Source organism: Vanellus vanellus (genome assembly GCF_965231255.1).
Source record: "Vanellus vanellus genome assembly, chromosome: 1".
NCBI lineage: Eukaryota > Metazoa > Chordata > Aves > Charadriiformes > Charadriidae > Vanellus > Vanellus vanellus.
The window spans coordinates 17,462,846-17,476,417 of record NC_138905.1 but is presented as its reverse complement, the minus strand read 5'-3'; the positions used below and the strand labels follow the sequence as shown (position 1 = coordinate 17,476,417).

The 13,572-nt window shown below is 39.7% G+C and overlaps 1 protein-coding gene across 1 annotated transcript; it reads right to left on the bottom strand.

The window, feature by feature from the left end:
* Nucleotides 1-2,669: 2,669 nt before the first annotated feature.
* GTSE1 (G2 and S-phase expressed 1) lies at nt 2,670-12,513 on the bottom strand (the record flags this gene model as incomplete). The annotated part of the gene is made up of 11 exons (XM_082498292.1): nt 2,670-3,001; nt 4,002-4,142; nt 5,135-5,315; nt 6,528-6,776; nt 7,192-7,264; nt 7,453-7,830; nt 9,087-9,237; nt 9,583-9,753; nt 10,959-11,574; nt 11,654-11,717; nt 12,435-12,513. 11 exons carry the CDS (start codon nt 12,511-12,513, stop codon nt 2,918-2,920), a joined length of 2,187 nt encoding a protein of 728 aa, XP_082354418.1. The 3' UTR covers nt 2,670-2,917.
* Between the last annotated feature and the right edge of the window lie 1,059 nt (nt 12,514-13,572).

The following is a 13,572-nucleotide window of genomic DNA, read 5'->3' as shown; positions in this document are numbered from 1 at the left end:
CGTAACCGCGGCGCCGCCGCTTCCGGCCGCTCGCCCCGCCCCTTCCGGCGGCCGCGGCGAGGGGCGGGGCCCAACGGCCGTTGCTTCCCCTCAGTGCTGCTGTCGATTCCGTTGTCTCCCAGCCTGTATCGATACTGGGGATTACCCCGGCCCAGGTAGAGGACCCTGCACTTCTTGTTGAACCCCATGAGGTTCACACGGGCCCACTTCTCGAGCCTGTCCAGGTCCCTGTGGATGGCATCTCGTCCCTCAGGCGTGTCAACTGCACCACTCATCTTGGTGCTGTCTGCAAACTTGCTGGGGGTGCACTCAGTCCTACTGTCTGTGTCATTGATGAAGATATTAAACAGTTAAGAAGTACAGTGAGCACTTGCATGTACCACCTGCTCACTTGTAAAGGCACACAGTAAAGTACTCTTGGTGTTTTTACCCCCTTCACCGCTTAGTTCAGCGCCACGCAGCTGGCCTGTGCCTCCCCCAGCAGGGGAGGGGGGGTTCAGGGTGGCGGCTGCAGGAGGGGTATGGTGGGGGCTGTGCAGGGGAGACAGTAACATTGTTCAACCAACCAGAAAGGTGGAAAAATCAGAAGAGCTTTCTGGCCTGCAGCCCTCCCCACTTCAAGTCAACCAGAACCCTCAAACACGTACTTCAAGCAGGAGCCCTCCAGCTGTCCGTGAACAACAGGACTCAGCAAATTGGACAAAGGACAAGCCAGAAGAAAACACTGTGACCTCTATTTGATTGCCTCATGTTCATTATCACTTAATAGTACAAGGAGTAATAGTACAAGGGGTAATGGATTCAAGCTGGAACACAAGAGGTTCCACTTAAATTTGAGAAGAAACTTCTTCTCAGTGAGGGTGACAGAGCACTGGAACAGGCTGCCCAGGGAGGTTGTGGAGTCTCCTTCTCTGGAGACATTCAAAACTCACCTGGACGCCTTCCTGTGCAACCTCATCTAGGTGTTCCTGCTCCGACAGGGGGATTGGACTAGATGATCTTTTGGGGTCCCTTCCAATCCCTAGCATACTGTGATAAGCCAAAGGCTATTCCACCTGGCTCCAGCTGCTACTACAGAGCAGTACAGTCTCCCCTAGCTCTGTGCCCCAGGTAGACATCCTGGGCTAACCATGCTTCAAGCATCTCTGGATGTTTGAGCAACAGACTGGTGCCTTAACAGTTGGAATTTTACTCTTGGTTGAAGACGCATCAAGCTATCAAATCAAGTGTCTGAATTCCAATGACTAGTTAGGGTATTCAATGCAGGTGGTGAATCCTGGAGTATTCAGCTGCCCAGGTGCCTGCTTTAGGACCACACATTTAGATGTTTGAATCAGCAGATGACTCACACTTGTTCATAAGTAGTCATGGTCATCCTCAAAACCAGGATTTAGATCTGCTGCCTGCAAAAGCACACATTCACAAAATGTAATTCTTAAGGGGCACAGAATGCACAGCTATCCTGCAAGCCCTTGAAGTATAGGGCATAAACGCATTTACCTTTTTTTTTAAAAAAAAAAAAAAAGAGAAATCACAAATACATCACTCAAAAAAAAGTTGTTTTTTTTGTTTTTTTTTTGTTTTTTTTTAAAAATAGATTCCTTTGTTTCAATTTAGAAATATGCAACCAAACTCATTTCTCCCACCGTTTAAAGACTCATTGAGGACCCGATTGGAGTGTTGCTTTTAACTGCACAGTACTGGTTCAAATGAAGTTTTAGTAAATGCTTCATTTGAATACACCCCTCTTGCTTTTCACAAAAGGAAAGCAAGAACAAGCAAAAAAAGATTCTATAAATTCCACATTTTCATGGTTCATGTTTGGCAGGAGCAGGTAGTACAGTTGTTTCCTCTGACTCAAAAGGGTCTTCACAGTCTGGCCAAAGGCCTTCATTCAGAAGAGTCTGACACAGCAGTAACCACACAAGAGGCAGCTGTGCTGAGTAGGCAAGTGCCTTCATATAATGCCAAGGCAGCAGCCTTGTTCAGCAAAGTGTCTGAAAAACTCATCTGAGCACTTCTTACTTAAATGCTTAGAGCTTCCAACTTACACCACTTTTGGAATTAATGCAAACAGCTGAAAATCCATATCTTTATAAACTTTCATAAATACATTAAGCTAGTACATCCACAGCAGAAAGTCTCTAGTCTCCAAGACAGGCTTGTTGCTTCAACATTTATGGGCTACTACTGTGTGCATTTTCATTTTTCCATTCACCTGCCTGTATTTAAAATCTCCGTGTACTATCCAAGCATGACAAGTTTGGTTAAGAAAGCATTTTTCTATTCTTTAAGTGAGAAAGTTCAAGTCTAACCTTCAAATGTCAAAACCAAACCATCTGGCAGTAACAAGCTGTTACTTTCTCCTTTGAATCACACAAATTCAGCTGGTGCTGTTAGTGTATTCCACTAGCATTAAGAGCAAAATGTTTATTTCCAAACTTGCTACGCTTTTGTATGAAAAACCACCCCGAAGTCTACTAGCTTTACCTACATCTTAACATTTGTTAGTGAAACAGTAAAATAGTCTAACCAGAGCCTGTAATAAAAGGTTGCTATTTTGTACAACAGTTCAGTAAACAACTTTTATTTTAAATTAAATCTTCATTGCACATAGGGGATAAGGAATGAAAGGACCATTTGTAGGAAATAAAGAGAGACAAGGCTTCCAAATACGAAGACTATCCCTTTTTGCCTTAGAACAACACAGTTTAAATACATCCATTGTAGCACATTCATGAACACAACCATTAAACATAACCAAATTGGTTTGACTATATCAAGACTGTTAGAATTCTAATTTGTTAATGCAGTTCAGATCATCTATAGCATCTTCAATAAAACTGTACGAGTGAAGAGTAACACCTAAACATTTTAAAGAACACAGATGACAAGAATTCTTCATTTCAACTTCAGTTCAGAACTTGAGTAGAGGGGAATCCAGATTTTCTTTGTTTACATCAGGACTCAGGATGATAAGAGGTGAACTCAAATCAATTAGCTGAAAGAAAAATAATAAAATTAACTCCTGTAGTCAGCTGTTGTACATAACTACTAGCAGCTAGAATCTCTATTAACATAGTCTTCAAGTACTTTTTTTTGTTTAGGATTCCTATTAGTAGTCATAGGCCAGATAAAAGCACTACACTCAAGCTTTTAGGTTAAGGTTTTTAAGCATCTAGCTCACTCTTAGACAAGCATAAGCTTCTTACAAAGTGGTTATTGCCCATACTTACCTTAAAAACTACAAGGCTTTTCTAAGTTTCACTACTATGTATATTCAAGCAACACTGTCATCCAGGCAGGGCAGAGCACTTCTGAACTCCTCTGAACCCACAAAAAGTCAGACTTCTCTTTTAAGATACTTTGAAGGACCTGATATTAAATTGATCCTAACTACATCTAATGTCATCAAAGGCTACATCCTCATAGTTAACTACCATTCATCTGCCATTATCTAAAGGCATCTACCTTCAAACCGCTAGTGTACAAAAAACACTTGAACAGAAATGCTTGTCAAATTTAGAGTAGATTCCAATGCACATCTTTCAACGATGAAGGGGATTAGGAGAGGAGTTAAACAGGAGAGACAGCTTTTTTTTTTTCCTCTGAAAACAAGCTGCTGCTGGCAAGAACTAAAATAAATTGCAAGAAAAGGAAAACAAGAGTCAGCATGCCTACTGGAGACAGCATTCAATTCCTGCTCTGGAACAGTTTAATTCTTTAACAACTGCTCTAAGCATTAAGTTCTTTCTCCATCCTCCTCCTTCTCCTATTTGCAGATTGCTCACTGAGCTCTAGTTTAGAGCATGTTGTTTGATTTTAAACATTATGGTCTCTTTACTTAAGAGTACATTAGTATGTAGTATCATATTGAACATATTGAGTCAATATTAAATAATGCTTCCAGTATTGTGGAGCTGCTCTTTAGACAAGTATATGCAGCCAGTTGACATTTTTCTGGTATCATATTTGCACCAGAAGACTTGAATATAGCTTACCTTTACCTGCCCTGAGATTGTAGGCTTCAGAGGAGTAATCTTATTCACTTCAGGAGTATTGGAAAGGTCAATCAGAGGTCTGCTTTCACATTCTAAAGCGTGTGGGAGAGATTTGTCTATTCCAATGTCTACCAGTAGGGCCTTAAAAAAAAAAAAAAAGCCAGGTTTTCCCCTGTTCTTCATGCTTCCTTCATAAACATTTAAGCAGTAAATTCAGCTTATACAGCTGTAATAATCACAGGACAGGTTTAATTTACAGGTTGGGTATTTTTCATGCAGGGTTGTTTGCACAGTATAAAAATCTCAGCTTTTACTCTGCCAATGGCATCACAAATAGGGAAAATGCAGTGAGACAAAGCAAAAGCGCTCCTTGGGGCATAAAACAATTTTTGACTTAAAAGCACAGTCCTATGTATGTGCTAAGCCATTCTAAAACAGATACTTCAAGTCATCAAGTAAGCTAACAAGGAAAATACTGATGCAATAACATCAAGTAATTGATCTACAGATTATTCTACACCTGAATATTTGTAAATCAATAGCCACTTTGACAGGTTAATATTTCAGAAGTACCAGTTCAGTCATTTCTCCTTAATGCCTGTGGGGTGTCATCTTTCAATATGAAGCCAGTAGATTCTTGGGAGAGGGGAAAATTGTTCACTGGACTAAGTATGGAATGCTTAACTAAGTTTACTGCTCCAAAGGCTTTGGGGTTTAATCCTCACTCATTCTGTGCAGATTTGCACTGCTGTTAGGCAACTGAATTTAGCTACAGTAGTGCCTTTTATTTTTTTTGCCCCCAAAAGGGCTTTATGGCTGTAATAGGAAATGCCGTGTGACACTAATTTTCTAATCAAATCCACAAGGATTTGACAGCACTTATCCAGAAGCAGAAATTTAATAGGAAACCTGCAAGTATTTGACCATTTAGCTTTGAGATAGGAACAAACTTAGTGGAAACACTGAACAAATATTCAGTACCAAAAATAGGCACTAGAGGGTGCACACACTTAGAGTTAATCCATTTTAAATTCATGTGTACCGAAGTGGTTTTCCTACTTATCTCTTATCTAGAGATAATTTCAAGCTGTTTACTTAGTAGTTCTGTAGAACAATGGACTGTAATTTCTTACCTCGGTTTGTTTCTCTTCAGCCAGCTGATTTAGTACTTCAGCCTTTTTTAATTTGTTTTCTACTACCTCTGTAACAGTTTTTTCTGGTGAGAAGTTAAGTGCCAGAGGTAGCACAGGTGGAGGAGATATATCATCTTCTGAAGAAGACATCTCTGTCTTACTCTCTTTTGTCTGTTTAGAACTAGGGAAAAAGAGTATTGGCAATAATTGAGTTCTTTAATCAGCATGAACTACAAAGACAGCAAGCCACTGCCCTAACCTCATTTTCTCCTTTTTTAGCCCAAGTTTTAAATGGGAAAAAAGCTTCCTGTATTTTCATCCCAAAGTATGCTAGTTACCTGCAAAATACAAGATATTTCATTCTGCAATAAATTTATAGCCTACCCACGCAAAAAAAACCAAAAAGAAACGCTAATGACTTCAGGATGATGGAAAATTTAATCTTAAATTGACACATACATGCAGCCTTAACTTCACATATGGGATTTTAGTTTTTTTTTTAGATTTTGAAGAAATAACTTGCAAACAAGTACTGCATGTCACCAAGAAACCCGCTTCAGTCACTGCTGAGAGGAAGGACTGACACGAGCTGGAGGACCAGGGGTTGTAATCTGACAGGTATGATAAAGTCATTGTAGAGAGAGTAATTGTTTCCTTGAAAGAAAAGGCTATTTTGGACATTTAGCCTTAGTAACGTGACATATAGGAAGAGTTTTCTAGCCATGAATCATTCCTGCTTTAGTATTGTTCATGTCCACCAACCATGAAGCAAGCCTGCATACATATATATGGCACTTGTGAGAAGATGTTGGGCTAATAATATGAAAAAAATATTATTTTCACAAAAAACAAACATAATTAACAACAGTGTAGGGTTCACCTATTCTGCAAGCAATTATTTCAGATGGAAGACAGGCAAACCCGCTCAGAAACTAAAGTTCAGTCAACTAAATCCTTGGCTTTTTGACTGATGCTTTAACAAAGAAATTTTAAAGAAGCATTGGCAACAGTATAAAACAAAGTAAAGAGTAATATGTATTCTAACCAGCTGCTTCCCTTTATCAGAAAGCAACAGGAAAATAACACCAACACCAAATCTGGTTTCAGTCAGAGCATCAGATACAAGTCTTAGGTTGTCCGCTAGCTCAAGAAATACAAATAACTTCCCATTAGAGATTATAGTTCTTTAGTGTTAGATTTGACTCATCTTAGCAAGGCTTTAGTATTTTACTAGTCACAAGATATAAATCTTTATTAGGCTTATACAGCATCTGTGCTCAAATGCTTTATTCTAACAGCAGAGGTCCTTGAAACCTGAAAGGCATCATTAAAATTAATTCAGAGGCAGTTTCCCCTACATTACTTGTTTCATATACAGAGGTTTCTGTCTTACCCAGCTGTAAGAGTCTTTTTGGTAGAAAAGCTGAAACTTTGGCAAACAGGTGCAACATGTGGAGAATATGCCATTCTTGGTGCAGTTTTAGGAGTCACTGCTGGAAATCCTGAGATACGACGAACAGGCGTAGGTAAGCCAGACCGTTTCAGACTGGCAGGAGTCATGAAGACAGACCTCTCAGGAAGACAAGAATTCTGAAAGATCCCATCTTCTGAGGCTTTCACAGGAGTGCTAACTGCCATGGCACTGAAAAAGAAACATGCATTAGCCAAAAGCTTCATGAAACAGTTTTATTCAAACTATTCTACCAAACAATAGAAATCAGTTTCCCTTTGGTCAATAAAGGAACAGTAGTTATCATAAAGTTTATAATCACAGCATAAGGGCTTTACTTCATAAGAATTCTTTTATGAATTACTCCAGTCTATTTAGCACTGCAAAGACAACCATCTACTTCTGAAGAGAGTGGGGGACATTGTTTAGTTTTGGTTTTCTGTTTATTTCTTTTAAATCAGTTCCAGCACACATTAACACAGCTAACCTAGAGGGTCTCAAGGGACCAGACAATGAAGTTAGAACTTTTAAAGATTGTTGCAACACCCAAACTTGTCACATTCTAAGAAGTATGCCTTGGTACATTCAATTTTCAGTTAAGCCCTACCTTCCAAGAGGTCCGCAAAATGTTAATCCAAGACATGGTGTTGCTTTTGGTGCAGATTTGTTTGATGGTGTATCTAAAGAGAGAAGGTTTGTTAGTTGCTATACATTTTTTTTTTTTTTTATAACTGATACCTTTCAGTTAAAATACCAATTCCTTCCAAGATGTTGGACAGAAGTGTAATGAAACAAATAAAAAGCATTCAAGGTAACATTGCTTTTAATAGGCAAGCTAGAAGACAGGTCATGCAAAGTATGTGCTTACCTCCAGTCTTCACTGAAACCTTAGTTTGACTTGTGGGAACGGACGAAACTCTGTCCCTGGGCTTTGGATGCAGGCTTCCTTTTGTTGCACTTCCATCTGTATTCTGCTGACATAGCTTCTGCAGACTGGGAACAGAGCTCAGCCTCTGAATTCCACTGCCTACAGCCTCAGATGATGTTGCAGAAGTTGAAGATTTAGCCAAGCTTGCAACACTAGATATTTTGGGAGTACTAACTGATCTTGCTTGGTTCCTGGATTTCTCAGTATTGGCAGCCTGCAGAGATGACGCTCTGGCAGGTCTGACAAGGGCCAGCCTGTTTATACTAGTTGAAAGCTTAGAGCCACTCACACTAGCTTTTGAAGACATGCTTGTTTTTCCTGAAATAGAAAGTTAAGTTATACTTCTATACTACTTATTACAAAGTTTTTGACTAAGCAGAATAATTACGCTTACACAGGAAAGAAAAACAGCAATTTATGTAAATTAATGTAAAGCTAATGTAAATTAAATTTACATTTAAACAACTCAAGTTTAAGGAGGACACATACAACTACCAAAAACTTATTCCTTGAATTCTCCATCAATTTTGTCTGTTTTAGAAAGTCTCCTCACCAAATTCCTGAATTACTGCAATCAAGTCAAAGAACATTCTTCAAGGAATGCCAAAACAGCTTGCAGATTAAAGTTACATTTTCAAAATTTTGTCCCAGCATAGTTGGCTCTGTTCCCTTAAGTAGGCATTCAAGAAGGTAATAGTTCAAGTTACACTAATTAACACCACAGGCTGATCTACCCCACAAGTGCTTTTCTTGGTTTTCTGTATGGTTCTTTTAGTCTGTAGGTTACTTTCATTAATAAGATGAACCTTGACTAGGCACTTCTATCATATTAAATAATTCTTATTAAGCTTTAATTTTACTGATATATTAATATCCACCCAGAAACAAAGTGCAAAATAAAAGTTTGCAGTAACCTAGTATCTTGATAGATCTACAATCACCGTGGTGCTTACATCTATCAGTATTTTTAGGAGACTATTTTCCTGATCTTTTGAGGCTTACTGAAAGGGTCAAATTGATGTCCTTGTTATAGTATAAGCCTCTTGGTTGCATTCAGTTGGGTTGGGTTGTTGGTTTGGGTTTTTTCTTCCAACCTACTTGAGTAAAGCTCATCCTTTCATTAGGCTTACAGAAACTTAGACCTAGGACTTCCACTTCCTTTCATATTTCAGTTGTTTTGGTTTGTTTGGATGTTTGTTTGTTTTTTTTTTTACTTCAAGTTAGACAAGCTTACAGTGTTCAGAAGCTGACATACTTGGCTGCAATAGAGAAGATCGTGTACAAGAAGAACATGTTTCCTGACGCATTGCTTATTTTCTAGCTGTGTCAGACCCTCGTATGTATGGATCAGGCTTACATGACTCTAGTTTCTACAAACAATAGAAGTCTAAGATTTATCTTTAGTCCATGAAGAATTATTGGGATAGCCTACAAAATTGTGTTCTCTATTCAAGGCATTTCTTACTGCTTGTATGTACTGGACACCATTAAAACATATCCAACCCCACAGTCCAAGACATGCTTAGCTACTTCAAAATTGATTTGGTGCACAAATATATAGTAAGAGTGATTACCATTTTTTCCTATGGGAGAAATGGGTAAACTTGAATTCAGACTTGAGTTCATGCTGGACACTGATGACAAAGATGATGATGAAGTAGTCTTTCTTGTGAGACCATTAGCAACACCAGGAAGTTTCAGATGTGTTATCTTCTTTAAGACAGGCTGAATCAGAGAATACAATTTATTCAAAAGTTAAAAAAAAACCCACATTGTTTTGCCACACTTTTTCTTGGTTTTATAGCTTCTTATTTGTGAATTTTTGAGAACTCCTTCCTCAGATTACAGTTTAAAAAGTGAATTTTCTTAGAAACAGTTCATTGTATCTGGGTTATTATACAGAACTGGAGTATCAGATGTAGGAGGTAGACTGTTATTTTTATTCCTGCCACAAACTTGAGTACGGACTTAAAGGGATTAAAGAATAAAAAGAGTAGCCCCATGCATCATTATATGCTGGGCACTAACCAACTGGAAAGGAGCTTTGCAACATCACATGCTTGCCATTACCTTACTTGGTGCAGGAAGGGTTTTTTTGTCTTGCACTGAGGAACTGCCACCGGATGAAGACTCAAAGACATCTGAAGCAGCACTAGATTTATCAGAAATTAGATCTTCAGATGATCCCATGCTGTTCAAGTCACTTTTTGTAGAAATACTAGTATGTTTTCCTGGTTTGGGCTGTAAATTTCAATGCAACATTTTTTAAGTGTTTCTAGAAATCACTATAAAGCTATTTACACAAATTGATTTTGTTAGGAAACCAAGACAACAGTCAATGAAGAAGCCTTTGAACCCAGTCAAGTCCTTAGTCTTTAGACTAATATAGTTTAAAGTTAGTCTAGCAAGTGTATTTGCTAAGTACTAGAACATGCTCGAATCCAGATATTGGACATCAACCTAAAAATAGTCCTGCAACAATTCATCAGCACAAGTTTCATGAAATCATGTTCACCTACATACTGTAACAGCTGTTTCTTACAACTATGAGATCTCTATTTAATTCATATTCTTCTGCTTTATTCTAACTTTCCAAAAGATGCGTCATTACAATAGTAGACTGCATCATCCAAACTGTGTATTTAGACAATGCAATACAATTTGGCTAGTTAGAGCAATGAGACTGTGCCTTTTCTTATAACACCCAAAATCAAGAAGAGACCTATACTAAAAGGAATCAAAGGGTCCCCTATTTTCTATAGGTGATGGTTCTCAAGGATTCAGTATCACATTTTCAGTAAAATCTGAAGTACATACTGGAGCCTAAGCCATAAAGTATAGAGCAACAAAATCCAGAAGATACTCTGTCTAGAGACTGGGAATTGTACGCACACTAACACAACTCTTCCCTTGTCATCCTAGATTACATTTTCAGTTAGTCACATAGCCACATCCTAAATGCAATACCATTAATCAGTGCTTTTCACGATTGAGACAAGTTGTGGACAGAACTAGAGCTAAAAGGTTTTCCTGTCCTATTAAAATAATTGTCTTCCCTCAATTCCATTGACAAGAGTTAACAGGAAACAAAGCCATTTTTGTACATTAAGTCACTAAGTGCAGTAATTTTACCAGCAACAAAATAGTGCTTAGAAGGAAGCCAGGAATTATGGTATTCACAAAACCAATACAACGGAAAAGAAATTTGCCTGCAGATGCTCTGCATTGTCATGATAGATAAACTAGTTTGCTACTATACCATAGTATCTGCCCTGACTTTTTTTTATATGTCTAATGTTGCCTGCCTAAGGATCTTACGAGATAGAGAAAGATCGCAAGATTAAAGTTCACTTTTAAAAATAAAAGCTTGTAGACAGTTTAAACATTCCTAAAACATACACAGGCCATGTTTAAAGAAAATATTGTTTCCCAGAAGCTGTCTTTACCTTTTCAATAGTCAAATTGCTTTTTCGAAGAGTAGATGAAGGTTTTGCCATTGGCAGTTTGCCAGTTGCCCTTGTAGTTTTTTCCTTAGTTTTCTGTTCTTGTGTCAGAGGTGAACTGGCAATTTTTGTAGGAGATACATGAATTTTAACAGGGTTGCTGTTTGGAGGAGTATGAAGAGCATGTGTTTTGTCATCTGACAAAAGTTTATCCAATTCCTTCTGAAAACAAGGTGGCAGCTGACATGCTGGGCTATCCTTCACACAGTATGTCTCCCTTTTAACAGCCCTGGGACTTTTCTCCATATTTTGGATTCTCAGTATTTTCAATTTTGACTTTGAGTCCTCCACAAATTTTTCTATAATCTTGTTTTCCTGTTCTTCTGATTGGCTTAATTTAGGCTGTTCATTCTTGCTTCCAGTCTCTATTTGCAGTGCTAACAAATGAGCTTCTTTGAAAATTTCCACAAATTTCTCTTCTGTAAGTGGGCTCCACATGAGTTTATCATCAGAAGCAGGCGCATGTTTTTTTTCAGCGCTTTTTTTTGCTTCAATATTGACAGCAATACATTTTTCTTTGTGTCCCAAAGGTCCCACAAAAACTTCATCTTCATTTCCACTACAATGAAAATAAGTTAGCCCAACACCTTACACATGTCCATTTTAAAGGTATATTTACCTGCAGACCCTTTACTTACCTTGCTGGAGAGAGTGAAAGGTCAAAATCAAACTTTTCATCAGTCAGAAGAGGAAAGTCTGAAGCTATAACAAAAATTATTTTGTCACAGTGGGGATTTGCAACAAAAATGATTGCATTATGCTTTGACAATTTGCTGAAGCTGATGTCAGAAAACAAAAAGTTTTAGCTACCAAGTTTAAATAGCTAAAATAATAGAAATATTTTAGGTCAAAGAAATTGAAGGTACAGCTGTGAATATGACCTTAATTGTGGTAGATGCCAAAATATCATGAAAGATCTCAATGCTAATTTCTAATCATCCATAATAGGAACATGAGGTCTGGCTGTGGGAAAAGGTGTCAGCAGCCTCCAATCAAGAAGAGTGAGAATACATAATCTAGAGCTACATAACAATGTAGCTGTCCCATCAGTCAGTTCTTTTCCAATTCAGACTACCACAGGGCAGTAACAGGAGCCAGTGAATCCTGTTAGCTAATGTATACACTAAATATTAATTGAATCCACAGCAGACAGATAAGGAAAAGGGAGGAGCTCAGATTAGGTATCTAGAAGAGAGGTTGATGACATCATGTTGCTACTACACATGCTCTAGCACCACTGCTCCACAAGCTCTTGGAGGAGGCTTGCAAGTCTGAGACTGGCAACAGCAGCCCATGCAAGGAAACAGGTACACAGAAGAGGATATAAAGCAGGTACAGGAGGTCTATTGATCTGAACTGTCTTAACATTTAATAAGGGATACATCAGGCAGAGAATATCCCAATGTATTCTCCACCTACCATTGCTCATGCAAACACCCAGTTTTTCGTCAATCACATTACTTGAGCAATGTGTTGCCATTTCTTTTCTTTCCTCCATTGTATCTGGAAAATACAGAATTAGCTATGCAGTAGGTTAAAAAAAAAACAACAAGGTCACAGAATTTTATGATACTGCCAAATTAGCAAGGAGGTAAACATTCCCTTTGAAGACTCTTATATTTAGCGGCAGCCACAGAAATGTGGTTTATGGGATGTCACACATCGCACTATCCTCTCTTGAAACACACTATTAAATTATCTGAGACTATATGTAAAGTATTGCAACTTCTGTAAAAACTCTTCAAATACAACAGTGATGCCTGGTATTTCTGAAATTCCTTAATGCAAACTGTGTGTTCAGCAACTAAACTTATATGAATACGGCTTCGATGTGCAGCAGAAGACTGCTACCACACAGGCTAAAAAAACCCCACGTTTTACAGCACTATTCGAGACTGACACAACAAGACGTAGCACAATTCTGCTCCACAGAGGAAACGTGTGCTCTGCTTAAGACAGCGCCTTTCACTTGCGGGCAGAAGCCCATCAAATACCCTCACCCCGGGAGCAAAGGCAGACTCGCCCCTGCCTTAACGCAACCGGCTCAGGGCTTGCCGAGAGGTCAGCCAGGAGAGGCCTTCAGGCAGAGCACCTCATGTGTTGCGGCCGGACCGAAGGGATTAACGCCGAGCACGGACCTACCAGGACCGGTCAAGGACTCACAGGGCGGCTCAGCAGAGCCCACCGGAGCCGAGAGGACACCGACACCCCCACCCCCCATAAACACACACACCCAGGGGAGGAGAAGCCCCCCGGCGTGCGCTGCCCGCTCACAAGCCGCACGGCGAGGAGCCGCCCGCGCCGCCCGCCGAGCTCCCGCCGCCCCACCTCAGGCGAACTCGCCTAGACACCCCTTCCCCTTCCACCTCCCCGACACCACGCCGCGACGCCGGAGAAACGGCCGCCACTGCCGCCCCCACCGCTCCGCTCACCGCCGCGGGGCCGCCGAGCACGGAACAGCGCAACGATGCCGCCTGGACGTTTGAAATCGCGACCCCCCTCACGTGACGCGCTCCGCGCGTTCTCATTGGCACGTTCGAACGATAACGACACACCC